This window comes from Podarcis vaucheri, assembly GCF_965113315.1.
Source record: "Podarcis vaucheri genome assembly, chromosome: 12".
Taxonomy (NCBI): Eukaryota; Metazoa; Chordata; class Lepidosauria; order Squamata; family Lacertidae; genus Podarcis; species Podarcis vaucheri.
The window spans coordinates 46,603,307-46,619,169 of NC_138750.1; the positions used below are offsets into that span (position 1 = coordinate 46,603,307).

At 41.5% G+C, this 15,863-nt stretch overlaps 1 protein-coding gene across 3 annotated transcripts in view; it reads right to left on the reverse strand.

Moving 5' to 3' along the window:
• PARD3 (par-3 family cell polarity regulator) overlaps positions 1-15,863 on the reverse strand; it is a 551,152-nt gene that overhangs the window by 105,527 nt on the left and 429,762 nt on the right. For 2 of the 3 annotated variants that reach the window (XM_082192159.1, XM_082192158.1), the window contains one exon: positions 12,102-12,353. The exons of the other annotated variant lie outside the window; for it this stretch is intronic. In XM_082192159.1, the coding sequence (XP_082048285.1) occupies positions 12,102-12,353 (252 nt within the window). The remainder of the gene's footprint in view (positions 1-12,101; positions 12,354-15,863) is intronic. 3 annotated transcript variants of the gene reach the window in all.

Sequence of the window (15,863 nt, forward strand, 5' to 3'; positions counted from 1 at the left end):
GCTTTAGAAGCCAAACAATTTAAGCCATGACCATCTATGCAAGACTTTAGAGGACATTTTTTGAAATTCAAATGAGATCTGAGGTGGATCGTCATGCATACTAACAGAAAAGGATGCTTCTCTTCTAAACCAGAGGCACGCGTGCCAAACACGGACAGCAACTCTGCCTGCCAAGTGTGACAGGCTTCTGAAGAGCGAGAAAGAAGCAACGCAGCAGATCTACACACAAAGATTGTGGATTTCTGGGGACAGACAACAGCCCCAAACCAAATGAAAAATACTCCCAACTGCCTAAGCTGCAAAAGTTAGTATTTGTTGCACAAAACAGAATGTATTGGTCGGGGGTGGGGAGGCTTTGCATTTTAGATAGGAGTATATCTATTCCTATCTAAAATGCTTGCACAATATGTCAGAACTGGACTACACTTAGCTGAGTGTCAAGCAAGAGCCAAGGATCGGAGCCAGAAGTTAAAGCAATGAATATGGTTGTTGCCCAGGTAGAGTCTCTATTTGACTTCCAGTTTCAATGAGATTTCCCAAGTGCCAGAGCGCCAATAGGTGGGCAGTGTCAACTTTTATGGCCCAGGAAACGCTTCAGCTCTCAGTGACTCACCAGAGACAGAAGTTCACAGAGCTGTGGTTTCCAAATTCTAGCACTTGTCACAGTGAAAGTGAACAGTATTTCTCTCTCTGAAACTACTTCATAATGTGTATTTTAAGACTAAGGCCACTACATTTTATTCATATGGTTATAAGTTTGTGGGTGCCCTGAACCCAGCACATGTTAAAATCTAGGCCATGTTTAAAATATAAGCCAGGCTGGCTCCCAGGTGAAGTAATTGCCTGGAGAGAGAGGCCATTAAAAGATGACAAAGGGAAGGGTGATGAAACCCAACCACAAAGCTAACACTATTGGCCAGCAAATGGGTTGAGCTCTGGGCAGTTCACAGAAGACAATGTAAGGCTTTCAAGGATGGAGTTTCAGGATTGCAGCTGGGGATGATGTAAAGTGGAGGAAAAACAGTTGCAGTTTGCAAGTGGGGACAGGCAGGACAAAGGGGGGCCAGAACACAATGTGGGCTGACAGTTGGAATCCAAGGCAGCAGCCATGGGAGAAACAGAACCCACTGGGAGTATAATGCTTTGAACCCTTCTATCGTAGGCTCAGGTTGTGTGTGTCCTGAACTGGCAGGACAACAGGGAGGAGGAAGAGGATTTCAATGAGGGATGTAGCTGGGACTGGGACACACTGGGGCAAGCTAGGGATGAGGATAGAGAGGGTAGTGTAGGAAGTACTCACAGAGTGATGGAGGATGATGAGGGGTGGAGGTCAGTGCACAGGAAACAGAGAAGCAGGATCCATTGCCAGAGGGCCCCCTGGCTTCACAAACATGGTGGGCTCTGAGGCATAGGGAGCAGTGGGCAGGGCTCTCCAGGAGGCTGAAGCAGGCAAGGGCCCACAGCCAAGCTGGCCAGGTGGAGCTCGCTAGCTCTGGGAGAAGGCATGTGATTCCAGTTGGAGTAGGGTTGGAACAAGTGAGGGTCATCTGTCTCATCAAGCCCAGATGCTGCAATCAGCATGCAAAGTATAAAAGAGCATCAGAACTGAGGTACTGTGTCAGTTCATGTTGATGGACCTCAGCTTGGATGCTCCAGGATCTCTAAGGGACTGTGCTTCAGTTTGGTATTTGGGCATGTGAACTGACCCTGGGCTGGGGACTTGACACCAGGTAGGGCACTTCTGGAATGGTCTACACAAACCTGGTGACTGTGGTCGTGCGAATACCAGCACTTTTATTTGGTTGTGTGTGAGAGGCACCAGAGATTAATCTAGCGGTAGCTGTAGTACTTTTGAGTATAGCTGAGGAGAAATGTTACGTTGGATAGTCAGTTCATTTCAGTTGGTTCACAAGCCCTAAAAGCAATGACCAAATGAACTTAGGGCTTCAACCTTTCCATTTCGGGCACTTCTGCTTATTCTCCAATATTGTTCGATTTCCACATTTCTCCCAAGCTATCTAATTTGAACCTCTGAACTCCATGGGGAATTTAGCAACATCTTTCTATCTGGCTTTTGAAAACAGCATGAATAACAAGTTTCACGCATGAAATGGCTTTTGAGCCACTGTTGTTGTGTCACCTTGAAACTGTAAGCTGTACTTTTTTATAGTATACACCTATGAATGCAACTCTATTTTCCTAATGCAAGGGGAGGGAGACCAAATATCTTATTTCCACCATATATATATAATAAAATGTACACCTATTAAGCAGAATCTAATGAAACTTTGAAGACAAACAAACACAAATTCCAGGAAGCAATGCTTCTGCTAAACAGACGCCTAAGCCTTAAGTACAGTTTTGAATATGTTAGATCAATTAGCAACCTCTGAATGTTAGAAACATCTAAACAGTGTCATGGAGATGAAAGAGGCTATCTTTGAATGAGAAAAAAGGGAATCGAGAGAAGATTAAATTATGTCTGCAGTCTTAATGAATCAAAGACTAGAAGGTGGTCTGCAAATTGGCGAGTTTTGATGAAATATTAAGGAGAGTGATTATTGATGAAAAATGAATAAGCCTTTTTGATTTCAGCAACCTTTAAATCACATCTCATTAATTAACACAATTTGGATGCATTCATCCCTACCCTTTAGTCATACTTTCTAAGTGGGTTGACACCACCTCCACATCTGCTCCTGTGCCAGAAAATGTATATGTGTATGTGTATATGGATATGGATACCCATGTACTCAAGCTTCCATCACGTCTACAAATCATCCAAGTGATAGAACATGCTAAGGGGCAGGTCTGTTTGCATGGTTTGTGAATATGTCAGGAAACCTGCAGGTCTACCGTTTGTGTGGTAGCCAGACCGTGTGGCTTGTATCTGCATCAGCAATGGTGAACAGCCACATCAGTAAAGTTAAATGGAAAGGGGGCCTAATAGATAGATATAAGACACTGCAGCAACTGTGAAGTAACATTTTATGTACCAATAATGCACAAGGAACAGTTTCAGTTCTCCATTTAGCATGTAACCATCCAATGCCATATGCACTTTTTATTGTGTAGGTCATGAAATTTAAGCTTTCAGATCAGTGTAACAGAATTGCAAATCTAATAAAACCAATACTGTGTCATTATGCCAGGGTTAGCCAATATGATGTCATCCTGGTATTTTGGACTACAACTCCCATCATCCTCTACATGAGTGTAGCCAGGATTTTTGTTGGGGGGGGGCAGGACTTTTGTTGGGTGGGGGGCAGAACCAACATGATTGGTCAGTTAAGTATTTCTATTTTACTTGATCTGGGGAGGCGTCCTCCCTTGGCTACACCCATGATCCTCTACCATTGCCCATGTTGGCTAGGGCTGATGCAAGTTGCAGTCCAGAACCCCTGGAAAGCACCATGTTGGCTACCCACTCCTTAACCTATGACCAAGCATTTGACAATTATTGCAGTGAGTACATCCAACAATTATATAGTACTGTACATTGAAAAAGTAATTATTTCATTGAAAGCTTGGCATTATGAGTCAAATTCTGCAACCAATAGCTAAAGCTGAAATTTGGTGTATAACACCATGGTCATCCATGAGATAGTACAGGTCTAGAGGTTTACAGGGATGAATAGCTGAACTGAGTTGACAGTTACGGATGTCTAGAGACCATGATGATATGCCTGTGATGCTTTTATGAGAAGATGCCATATATACTGTGTCAGTTCTTCTAGCTCAGTATTGTCTACACAAGCCTCCTGTCAAGAGCCAGAGTCAGGAATAGGGCAGCAATAAAATAACATCAGTGTCCTTCATTCAAAGTGACTTGATCAAAGCAGCCCTTCCCAATAGGTCTTTCCCCAATGAGGCTGTTGTGAGGACCGAAGGTCCCTGCCTTCCCACTGCTTTCTAAGGATCGTCTCCCAGCAGCCTAAAGCTCTGCTGTCTTATCAATCATTGCTTTGCCCTCTTCGTTTCTCTGCGTTCTGGGAGACTGGGAGGGGGAGGGGAGCTGGTCACAGTAGGAGGGGGAGATGCCCTGGATTCTTCTGCAGCCTGTTTCCACTGCCTCTTGGCAGTGGCGGAGCTTCATGCTCCGGCACCAGAGGGCAGAGAACAGGCAGGGACGGGGCATGCCACCCGTGGGGGGGGAGCCACAATGGCACCCCGCTGGGATTACGCTGCCAGGGGTGGCGCATTTCCCCCCCCCACGCCTCTTCCTCTCCAGGGTCTCCTGGCCTTCCCTCCTTCCCTGCCTCTGAGTCTGGACCGCTCTCTGCCACAGCCTCTGCCTGTTTACTAAACCCTGTTGCCTCTTCAGCTTCTGACACCACATCCTCCCAGTCTGTTCTCTCTTCTTCTTCACTTATTTTTGTCCCACTACCAATCCCTGAGCTCTGAGCCTTCTTCCCCGGGAGTTCCTGAGCTGTTGCCTTCCACCACTCCTCTGTATTCAGCCACCTCCCTCTATCTGCTACCCTCCATAAGTTTTGACTACAAATCCTTTCGTACCTGACTATTGGCCATGTTGGCTTGGGCTGATAGGAGTTGTAATTAAGAAAACACACAGAATGTCTCAGGGGAAGATTAGTATACATTGATTGCAAATGGCTCTCCAGATTTTCAGATTTAAGTCTTTACTGGCTCCATCGTGAGATGCCAGGGATTGGATGTGGGACTTTTTGCATGCAAAGCAGGCATTTTACCACTGAGTGACAGCCCTTCCTCAACACCACTTTTTTCATGAACCAAACAAAATATGGATTTTCTCAGACTGTGCATAGATACATGTTAAGGTTTTTTTTATTTATCTCAAAAATGTGAGATTTTCAGAGTACTGAGGTGACCTGAAGGCAAATAATTTTGTGCTAACCTAATACCCTTTTAAACGCACCCCCAGATATCTTGATGACCAAGTTTTGCGGTTTGTTGTGATTACAAAGATTTTCCATATTAACGAGCGGCATTCTGTAACATGAGGAAAACAAAAGTAGTTTTCCTTTTTCATCTTCTAGCAGTAACATGCCTTACCATTCCTTTTTTGCATATAAATTGTAGCATTACACTGATTAAGGGTGACAAGTTCTGACTCACTCCTAAAGTAAATTGTACTTTAAAAAAGCTCTCTTGGCTTGCTACTGACAGCTGTTGTGCTTAAGTAAAACATTTGCAGAACTGGATTGAGCTATTGCTAGCTCATAACAAAGAATGATTGTTAAGTGACCTTCAATTATTTTATCTATAAGGTGAACTTTTGGGTGGGCCTCTCATTCTCTTCCTGTTTTGCAACCTGCTAGGGGAAGCCCATTCCTTTCTTATCTTTCCATACATTCTCCCATGTATAGAATGTCTTAAAGAACCATGTCAGGCTTTAAAAAAAGAATAATAAACAAACAGTTTCAGCCCTTTGATTATAAAACAAACCTCATTAAGGCGATAAAGGAAGAAAGAAAAAATGGGGCAAGAAAGCCACAATTATTTGTCCATTGTAACTGCAAAGTTAACTAGTTTTGCAGCCATATCAGCTTAGTCTTGCTAGAAAGACTCAAGAATATCTGTCTAACACTCATTATGAATCCTCCCCGCTATACCTTCAAAGTCATAACCCAAACACTGAACAGAGTCACAGCAAATATACTTCACAATAGGGGCTCTGCATAAATCCTCATGAATTTATATTAAAACCGGATTTTTATTGCATCCGTCTTGGCAGGAGGGAGAGTAGTAACCTAAGACCACTAAATACCAAAGTTAGTGGGACCAATGCTTCCTTTACTCAGAGTCTGTGGAAGAGCAAACAATTCTTATTGGTCTGTTTGGGGAACAGATGAAGGGCCTGTTGGTTCATGTTACAAGCAGCAGTAAAATAGAAAACTGCATATCAAAGTCTATAAATCAAGTGCAATATTCAGAAGTCAGTCATTGTCAGGATTTTTTGGGGTGTTGGTGATGCTCATGACCACCTTTGTCTATAATATCAATATTCTCTGTTCCTCAGCAGGATATGCTTGCTTATGTTGACAAGAAAAGGTTATTTTTCATATTCCCATTGAATCCAGACAGAAGGGTTTGTGGTAACAACTGGGAACCCACCAATAGCTGAGGAAAAACCAGTAAAAAAATACTCATCAGATACATGTTATCCAAACAATAATACAGGTATGTTGAAGGAAATTAGCTGGAATTTTAAAAGTCTGACCAAATAACTTGTCCAGCTTCATATCAGAGGCCAGGCTGTTTGAATGTATTCATCTGTCAAATCCTTTGGATTGTCAGATCTCATGCTTTGGTTCCTAGAATCAGGTTTGGGGATTCACCCTCAGAGCCTCATAGTGGCAAGCTAATTGCAAGACCTAGTCCACAACACCCGATAACTTAATGACATCTCCTAAGTGCATAAATGTGCAAGACTAGTTGACACATGCCTGAAAAAAATGGATGGGAATACTCGGAACAAGACAAAATGGCCTTTCCCCTGATTTCTTCCATTTTTCAGGGCTATCAAATCTCTAGCCTTTGCCATTGTGCTTGCTACTATAACATGCTCACAGGTCAAATCCACATACCAGATTTTTTTTACGTCCAGGATTTGGCAACTCTGCTGATGTGACAACATATATTATAGAACATAGCAGATACAGTTTGTCCTGCAGGGCCTTCCTTTGTATGCTGGCTACCAATCTGACATGAAAGTCTATCAAGTTTTTGTTCTCTAGCAGGGATGCCAACCTGAATAATATATTGTGGGGGCCCAGGTAAGCTCCACCCCACATAATTGATTACATGATGCAGTGCACACAGACCATTTGAATGGGAATACCCATCAACTTTGTGGGTGCACGGCCCCCTCAAATATTTTATTGTGGTTGGCCCACAGCCACTAGGAGTTGGCTCCTATGTTCTCTAGCCACACAAAGTTTCTGCATTTGTGTTTTCCCCCTGAAAGTGCTTTCTCACACTTTCAACAGCAAACCCCAATGGTGGATCATAAGCTGCCTTAAACACCTATCAGATTCAAAAGTAGTTTGCCATGGTGTGGGTGGGTGTTTTGTGTGTGAGAGAGGTTTGAAGACAACAAGTTTAACCATCGCTTAGGTTCATGAAACTAATCTCATGATCATTTGGATCTCAGCCTATTATACTGAAATTTCTGAGGTCAGTTGAAAGGGAACACATTAGGTATCTGGCAGGGTTCGATTTGTGAAATGAAAGGTATCAAATCCCAAGGTTCCTTTGAGTAGGCGCACTCATTCACAAGCAGGGCTTTCATAACCCTACTCATGGACACTAGAGAGCAATGTTTGAGTGCAATGCTGATGCTGTTTTAAGGAGGTGAGAAGGTGAGTTGCCTCAGGGGCCTCTTCTTTTGCTTAGCAAAAGGGAACAGGCCCCTTTCTCAAAAAAGTTTAGCAGGTCTGGCTGTCCTTGAGGCCATCAGCAGTTGAACTGACTTTCGAGATCCTGAGGCGCACGTAACAAACAGCAACCTCACACAGTTATTCATAACTATGTTGAGTGAAAGCATTCCCTTTCTAGCAGTTTCATTAAAACTGTCCTCAATGGGACTAATTCGCAGAACGAGGTGCAACTCAACATAAGCAAGCTTGCCCATTTGGGGACTTATAAGTAACCACAGCAAAAGGTGGGGGGGAGTTAATAAATCCACAGGCTTTCTCCAGAATGCATTGCGGCTGGGAATAGTAATAAAATTATGACCTTTCACTTTTGCCATAGCAGTTCTAAGGTACGACTTCATAGCAAGTCTAAACCTCTCCATTAAAGAGAAAAAAGAAATAAATTTCCAGCACTTACAGAAAGTGTTATCCTGAGGAATAACTTGTATCTCTCCATCTATTATAGGTTTGGCAGAAAGCTTAGATTTATATGCAGTGGCACCTCAGCCTTTAAAGATCATTCACATGACTGACATTACAAATAATGAAGTTTAATATAATATTCTAGTATCTTGCTTTTCCATTTTAAAGAAATATTTACCTTGATATTGCTATGTAATATTTTACAGCTCTGGTAAAATATGACTCAGAAGGTGGTTTTTATATAGAGGCCTCCGAGAGCAAGTCTTTTTATTCTTTTTCAGTGCATTTCTAAATTGTATTACTGAATAATCCACTGCCTCTCAGAAGTTAAGCTGAGGTACGGTAAATATTACGAGATAAACAACAGCAAAATAAAATGGTCTATTGCTTTCCTATGACAGCAGTGTATCAGGATCAGGTGTGACAATTTTTAAAACTCAACATTTATGTTTCCCCCCCCCATAGACTAAACAAAGGATGAGATGAATTTTCTCCCTGCATATTCTGTCCTCGCCAAAAATTCTTCAGTCTATATATTCCTATGACATAACTTGATTCCACTTTTAGCGGAACAGGAACCAGTTCAGCATAGGTCTCCCTTTTCATATTTTTCCTTTTAATGGCAAAGCGAATGCAAAAAGCATATGATTACGGTATTTACGCTTCCATTAAAGTGTCCGCAGCAAGTTGGGTGATTCTAGCCTACTATTTTGAAGCTATTTAGGTTTACAGCAGCACGGTGCCCATTTCATTTCAATTATATTTGAGGACAATGCACTCTTGGTGGAAACTGATGGCACAGCGACAGCCAGTAAATGTCCATTAGCAGCTGTCTTTTCATGGGGTTCTCTGTCTGGATGGTGGGTCACAGCATATTCTCTCTCTCCTCCTTCTCTTTTTCTCCCTGACCCTTCTCTCTCCCCCCCCCCACACACACACAATTTAGCAGCATCATTTCAATCTGAAATAATTATTATAACAATAATGATAAAAACCACAGCCAGTATTGATCAGTCTTTTTCTTTCTTTCTTCCCTATGATGTAAAACGCACCAGCAACACACTTCTTAGCTTGGCTAAAAGCTCTTGCTACAGGAATACAATTCTCCAGACACTGTTTGGTATGGAAACAGAAGGAATAGAAGGAAATAAGCCAATTATAAACTCCATCTAGAGTCTCCCCCCCAACTCTCTGTGACTCTCTGATGCTCATAATGAAGAGGTAACCATCGGGGGGGGGAATACAGTTTAGAATTCCCAAATAATGTCTGAATAAAACAAGGAACTAATGTAGCAATGACCATGGATAAATCTTTAGCTGAACTTAACATTAACACTTGGTGAACAATGCCAGAGAATTCTTAAGGAGAAATGTTTGGTAAAAAAATCCAACCATTTGTTTGTAATGGAAAATAACTAATTTTTAATTTCTCTGAACATTACCCGGTGAACATTTTGTTATGTTTCAAAGGAAATTACTTGATTGGAATTAAATCTATTGGAATATAAACTTGTGAGGATCAGGATGGAAACTGGCATAATTTTAACAAAACCGTCACACTGTTATCACTAACTTTTTACAATAATTTCAATGGGACCCTTAATATAAAAAGGAACTTTTGACTATTGACTTGTTTGTAGACTCGGCCACATCTTGACTCAAACCCAGCAACATGTACACACTCCATTGTCAGGCAGCTTGCAGAGCCTCTGCACCAAAGCAGGTCCCACTGTACAAATGCCTGCCTACCAGAGAACACACATCTGGTGGCTGCAAATTTGCTGACGGTGGACATTTTGTGTCCCCCCCCCCACAATGTCCTTGATGTTGTGTTGGTCTGGAGCATTATGGGAAAGCAAAATGGTGCCTGCCATAAACATATGATGGCCAAATGGCTGCTGCCATTTTGTTTTCCCCACAATGCCCTGGGCACATGCAACATCTGGGACATTGTACGAAATACAAAATTGTGTATGCCAAGAAGCAGCTGGTCCTTATTGTGAACTTCAGGAGGGCCCCATTCATATAGGAGGCTGCCCGCCAAGGGTCCTGAAACCTGGAGCTACTCGTTGCCAGAATATAATCTACATATTAATGCTAACAAAATGCACTTAAGACAAATCCTTTTTGTAGCTTCACATTAAGCACAATGATAATGTTGGAAAATCTGGAAAAGATTTAAGATTGCTTTCTCAGCAACAGTGCACTTATGTGCTGGACCATTTTCCTTAGAGTTTAGTTCAGGTGAAAACTTTTAAAACAACCTTTGGTCCGAATGTAATTTTTTTTCTTGGCATTACACACAGCATACTGTGCTGCACCATAATAGCTGTATTAGAAATGAAATAGCTCAATAAAACCTTCTGGGAAACTACTGATATTTGTTGTTTCTTACGGCACCAAGAATGATAGGTAAAAGGAGATCGAGCAAAGCTGGGTCTGGGAAATGCAACAAAAAGCTTGAAGCAGCAGACTGGTCCCATCTACAGTAATATTTAGCATAATTATAGGAGTGCAGTTATAGCCCTGTATTAAGGCTGAGATGGATGGATCACATTCTGTGCCTATAATGAGAAGGGAAACAATAGGTTCTGCAGCTTACAGTTAGAAAATAGCTCCATAGATAGATATTCTGATGTCTGCTATTGGGAAAGGTGCAAGAAAAGCCATTTGCCCCTCTCAGATGGAAAACATTGCAAAGCCAAGTGTCAAACTTGTCATAGTTCCTAATCCTGGGGTGTGACCACCCATCAATCACGTGACATCACAATGATGTATTGTGTCTAGTTTTTGCAAACTGGTATGAACAAAGGCCTTGGCAATTAGCTGACTATAGTGCTGTTCATGGAAGCCCCAATGATCATCACTGCCTGGATGGTTAGGTGATCAAAAGGGCTGCCATGAACAGCACTCTGTAAGCTGCAACAACCAGCTCTTTGTCAGTGCTTCAAAAATGCTGGACAGGGAACCTTGCAGGTGTTACTGATAATCAACCTCTGTTTTAGCTCGCCCACCTGCCCTACACCTGATCCCATATGCAACAAGTGGTGTGGGTTGACCCAAATGACTTCATGGGCCAATTGGGGAGGCCTGGCTGGCCTGTGGTTCAAAGGTTCCCCAGCACTGCTCTAGTCTATAAAAATACAAAGACATTCTATAGTGTCAGGCCATTGGGTCTATATATTCCAGTATTGTCTACTCTGATTGGAAGTCAGGGGAATCTTTCTTTGTGTTGTCACCTTTAACTGGAAATGATTGAGATTGGAACTGGAGATTTCTGAATGCAAAGCATGTTTTCTATTGCCTCTGCCCACAGAGTTCTTACAAATTCTTAATCTTTATATACCCTGACTCCCTTCACTTCTTTTTTCCACTCTCTACTACTACCCCTTTGTTTAGTTTTTATACCTTCTATATCTTGCCTGTCTTCTTTTCACATGCATGGCACTGGATTTGGTAAAACCTGACCTGCCTAGAAGTGGCTGTGAACAGGAAAAAGCATTTCTTTCCCAGTCTTACAGTTCAGCTTGGAATATGAGCAACAACAATGAAAGAGTATCTTTATTACTTTGAGCTTAGTATGAATTGTTACTAGCATATCAGTCATAGATCAAATTAAGTGAAGGTCCACAAACAAGCTTAGCAGCAACCTCTAGCATGGTAATCATTAAAACAAAAAACCCATTTTTTTAACTGGGCAAGAGGGAAATTAGGAATTGGGTATGGCTAGGTTGTCAGATCTAAAGCTTAAAGATTAAAATGTGTTGTTCATTGCAGGAATTGGTGTGAAACGGTCAATAGGCTGACAGAGAGACCCACCTTGGGGTCAAGAAACAGTGGCCTAAATAATTCTGTTTGCACCCCCTTTCCGAAACAAAAGCAATATTCTCCCAGGCACTGGCCCAGAAAACCAAAGTCAAATGCTACCCACAAGCACCACAGCTTATTACTAGAACTGCCAATAATTGAACCAGAAGCTGTTCCAAGTTTGACTTTAATTTGAATTATACTAAACAGTGCAATTTGGATCCAAAAGCATTTCCAGGAGATGATGAATTGTGTTAGGATCATCTGAAAAGATTGTACTGCTCATTCCATTATGACTTGATTTGTGTGAATTCAATATTTTTCTCTACAAAGGCTTTTAAAAAGCCATTAATAAAATGCAGTTCTGGCTTTACAGCTGATGAACAGTCACCTCCCACAGCCAAAAATAATAAAATAAAATAAAATACAAACCAGACATTGGAAGCAGAATATTGACTCCAGCCTGGTGCCTACCTGTCTGCAGGTGAAGACTTGGAATTGCGTGCTTTCTTTACTTGGGCATATAACGCTTCAACCGTTGGCCCTTCCCTAGGGCTCTGTGGTCTATTGTTCATTGTGCCACTATTTATGGAGGAATTATATGAAGCAATTCCAGCATACATTGAGTCACCATCGCATCCAAAAGTCCTGTTTAATTCTTGGATCTCGGCATAATCCCGTTCCCGAGCTTGTCTCTCGCGAAACTCTCGAGTCTTGGCTTGAATTCTGGAAATGAGAAATAAGGCTAGAAATATATTTGAAAGCTGGGTGCAAAAAATGCTTATATTCATGGGTAAGTAAAACCTACTGGGGGGGGGGAATCACAAAAGTCCTAGAGTGCAGTACTTAAGAATCATGGGGCTTTAGCCACAGTTGAACTCCAGAGTACATTTCCTAACTCTTTAGAAATTTTGTGGATGGGGAGACACATATAACATATGTAACTCAAGGTTTGCAAGTTGCAAGCAGCACAGCAGTGTTTCCATGTGACCATACTGATGGCACCAAATACCTGTTTGGGTGTTGTTCCTCCTGTCCTCCTTCTCCATGGGCTCATTATACTCAGGCCAAAGACCCATCTAGCTCACCATCCTGTTCTCACAGTGGCCAACCAAATATCCAAGAAAAGCCTGGAAACATAACCTGAATGCAACAGCACTCTCCTAACAAGTGATTCACAGCAACTGATATTCAGATACTGCCTCCAACAGTGGAATTGAATATAGCCATTGTAGAGGATTGTTTTAGTTTTATTATGCTGTTTATTTTAGCATTGGAACTCCCTTAGTCTGAATATTCAACTTGCTTTCTCATTAAGGTAAGATGCTGTCACTCAAACAGTTCTTACCCTGCCATATGTGGCTTGCAGATTGCCTCATAAAACTACAAGTGCTTTGATTCTGTTGCATGTGGTAATTATTAATCATTGGTGTTTGTATGATGATGTATTTCACACCATAATGATATCACATTGCAACCCAATGCTTTCAGTATCCTTTACCATTAAAAGCATATGGTGGAGGTTTTAATCTTATATTTAATCTAACTCTGCCCTTCATCTATTCACAGATTATTTAATGCTTTTTAGCAATCCCGCTTTATGGTTTCTATAAAGAACTCATAAGAATATCTCGGAAGGCTAAAAGCTGACGTTATTTAAATCAATAGAAAACTTTCCATTGACTCGGTGAGGATAGCATCTCATTCATTCATTGACTGTGTAAATATCTCATTGACTGTATAAATATCTCATTGAGTAATACCTATAATTAATAAGAAAATAAGCATCTCCACATATTGCAGCCACATTTCTTCTGTGAATTATGTATTATAGACATTTGAATGTAATTTAGATAATGTTTAATACAGTAGTATTATGGCTAGGAATATTAGCCATTCCCATTTAGAAACTACACATTTTGTTTTTTTAGGTGCATTACTAATATTTGCACCTGCACATGGAAAGTGTAGATCTGAAAAGAACGTATTTTTAAATATTGTGTATCATACAGGTACACTTAGAAAAATGCATTTTATCAGGACACACTATATGCGTCTATTGTCTACTGCAGGGATAGTCAATCTGACATCCTCCAGACATCACTGAACTACAATTCCTATCATCCCTAGCCACTGGCCATGATGGAATTTGGAGTTCAACAATATCAGGAGGGCAGCATGTTGGTTCCCCCTGGAGTAGACAATAAGAACAAATAGCACAGATCTAAGCTGATACAGCAGCACCCTTGGGCACTTTACCATGTGAGGCAGCAACACAAAATTCCCCCGACTGCATTTATGGGTAGGGTGGAGGTATAAAATTGGTATGAAAGCACACAGGCAGCACCAAAATGACTGGAGGCGTAAGTAGTTTAGAAATGCATGTTACAGCTTGACTAACGCTACAAATCAGAGACACATGCGGAGAATTCACTATCCCTTTGATTATTCAGATAATTGCCGCTGCCTTTAAAAATTAGAGTAAACATGATGTTTAAGCGCTTTTAGCTGCAAAGTATTGGACTCCTGTAGTGCAAGTTGGATAATTTGATAGGTTTTCCGGCACTGTTAAATTTAACAGCAATAAGAGCAGCTCACTTCCAATAATTGCGTATTAGAATGAATCATCCTTAAATGGTTATTTGGTATTAAGAGGGTCCCTCATCTGCTGTGGCAGGGAGAGGAAAGAGTTGTAATGGGTGTGCCTTTCAAGACTTCAGATCTATATCACCCAAAGCCAGGCATAGGCAAACTCGGCCCTCCAGATGTTTTGGGACTACAACTCCCATCATCCCTGACCACTGGTCCTGTTAGCTAGGGTTGATGGGAGTTGTAGTCCCAAAACATCTGGAGGGCTGAGTTTGCCTATGCCTGCCCTAAGCCCTGCAAGTATGGGGTGGTCAAATTGGAGAAACCCTGTTTCTGTTTTATAAGCTATCAGTCTTGGCAGGCAGACCAACAAACCTACCATCACCACCTGCCCAAAAGAACACACAGTATTCTTGATGCTCTAAAAAGTATATATTATTTTTTACCTAGAAAGGAATCTGTACTTTGGTCATGACTGCTTGGCTATACAGTGGTGCCTCGCAAGACGAAAAGAATCCGTTCTGTGATTCTCTTCGTCTAGCGGTTTTTTTCGTCTTGAAAGCAAGCCCATTGACGGATTAAAGGATTAGCGCTATTAGCGGCTTTTAGCGGCTTATCTACTGATCGGAAGAGCTGATAACCGGCTTAGCGGCTTAGAAAAAAAGGGGGGAGGAAAAAAACCAGCAGGAACTCGCAAGACATTGTCGTCTTGCGAAGCAAGCCCATAGGAAATTCGTTTTGTGAAGCACCTCCAAAACGGAAAACTCTTTCGTCTAGTGAGTTTTCCGTCTTGCGAAGCATTCGTCTTGCGGGGCACCACTGTATTGCATATCCTGTTGTTCTTTCCTCGCAACTATCATAAACATACCAATGTGACATGGAAATAGATCAGCACTACTAATCCTGTAAACTGCCCTGACTCTGCAAAGAGTAACTGGGTGTGAATGGGTTTAGTGAGTACTTTGGATGTTGTAATGTACCAAGCCACAGTTTGTTAGGCATGTTGCTCAAGAGAAAGGGCTATTTCCCTAAATCTTTATGTAAGATCACAGGAACATGTGAAGCTGCCTTATACCAAGTCAGAGCTCTGGGCCATCTATCTCATTATCATCTATACTAACTAGCAACAGAGCTGCAGGATTTCAGACTAGGGTCTGATGCTGCAAAAGTGCACCTGTGAACTTTTACATCTCTGTTGGTACTGTGACATGTGAAATGCAGTGCAACTATGAAAGTCAATCAGCTTTCAACTAATTGCCACCGTTAAAGCCTTGAATGATACATTTGAATAAACTAATCTTAGTATCAATGCAGGCTGCTCATTTTGTTGGTGTTGCTTTTTAAGGCAAAGGACCACTGGAAATTTAAAAGCGAAAGGACATTACAGAGAAGACTGAGAACTAGGATGGATTACATGGCCCACAGATATTTGTTTTTCCTTAGCTGTCAAATGGGGTGGTCCATGTACAAATATATGTGTCAAGTCATGGCCAAAGTGCAAGTAATTGTGTGTTGAGTAGGATTCAGAAGACTATAACAAAAAAAACATTACTGCACCAATTAAAAATACCAAAGTGAGATATCAGTTCGTATTTACAGTCGATAGAGTTTCTACTCCCAAATCTCTTTGTCTAGTCTACAAGTGCA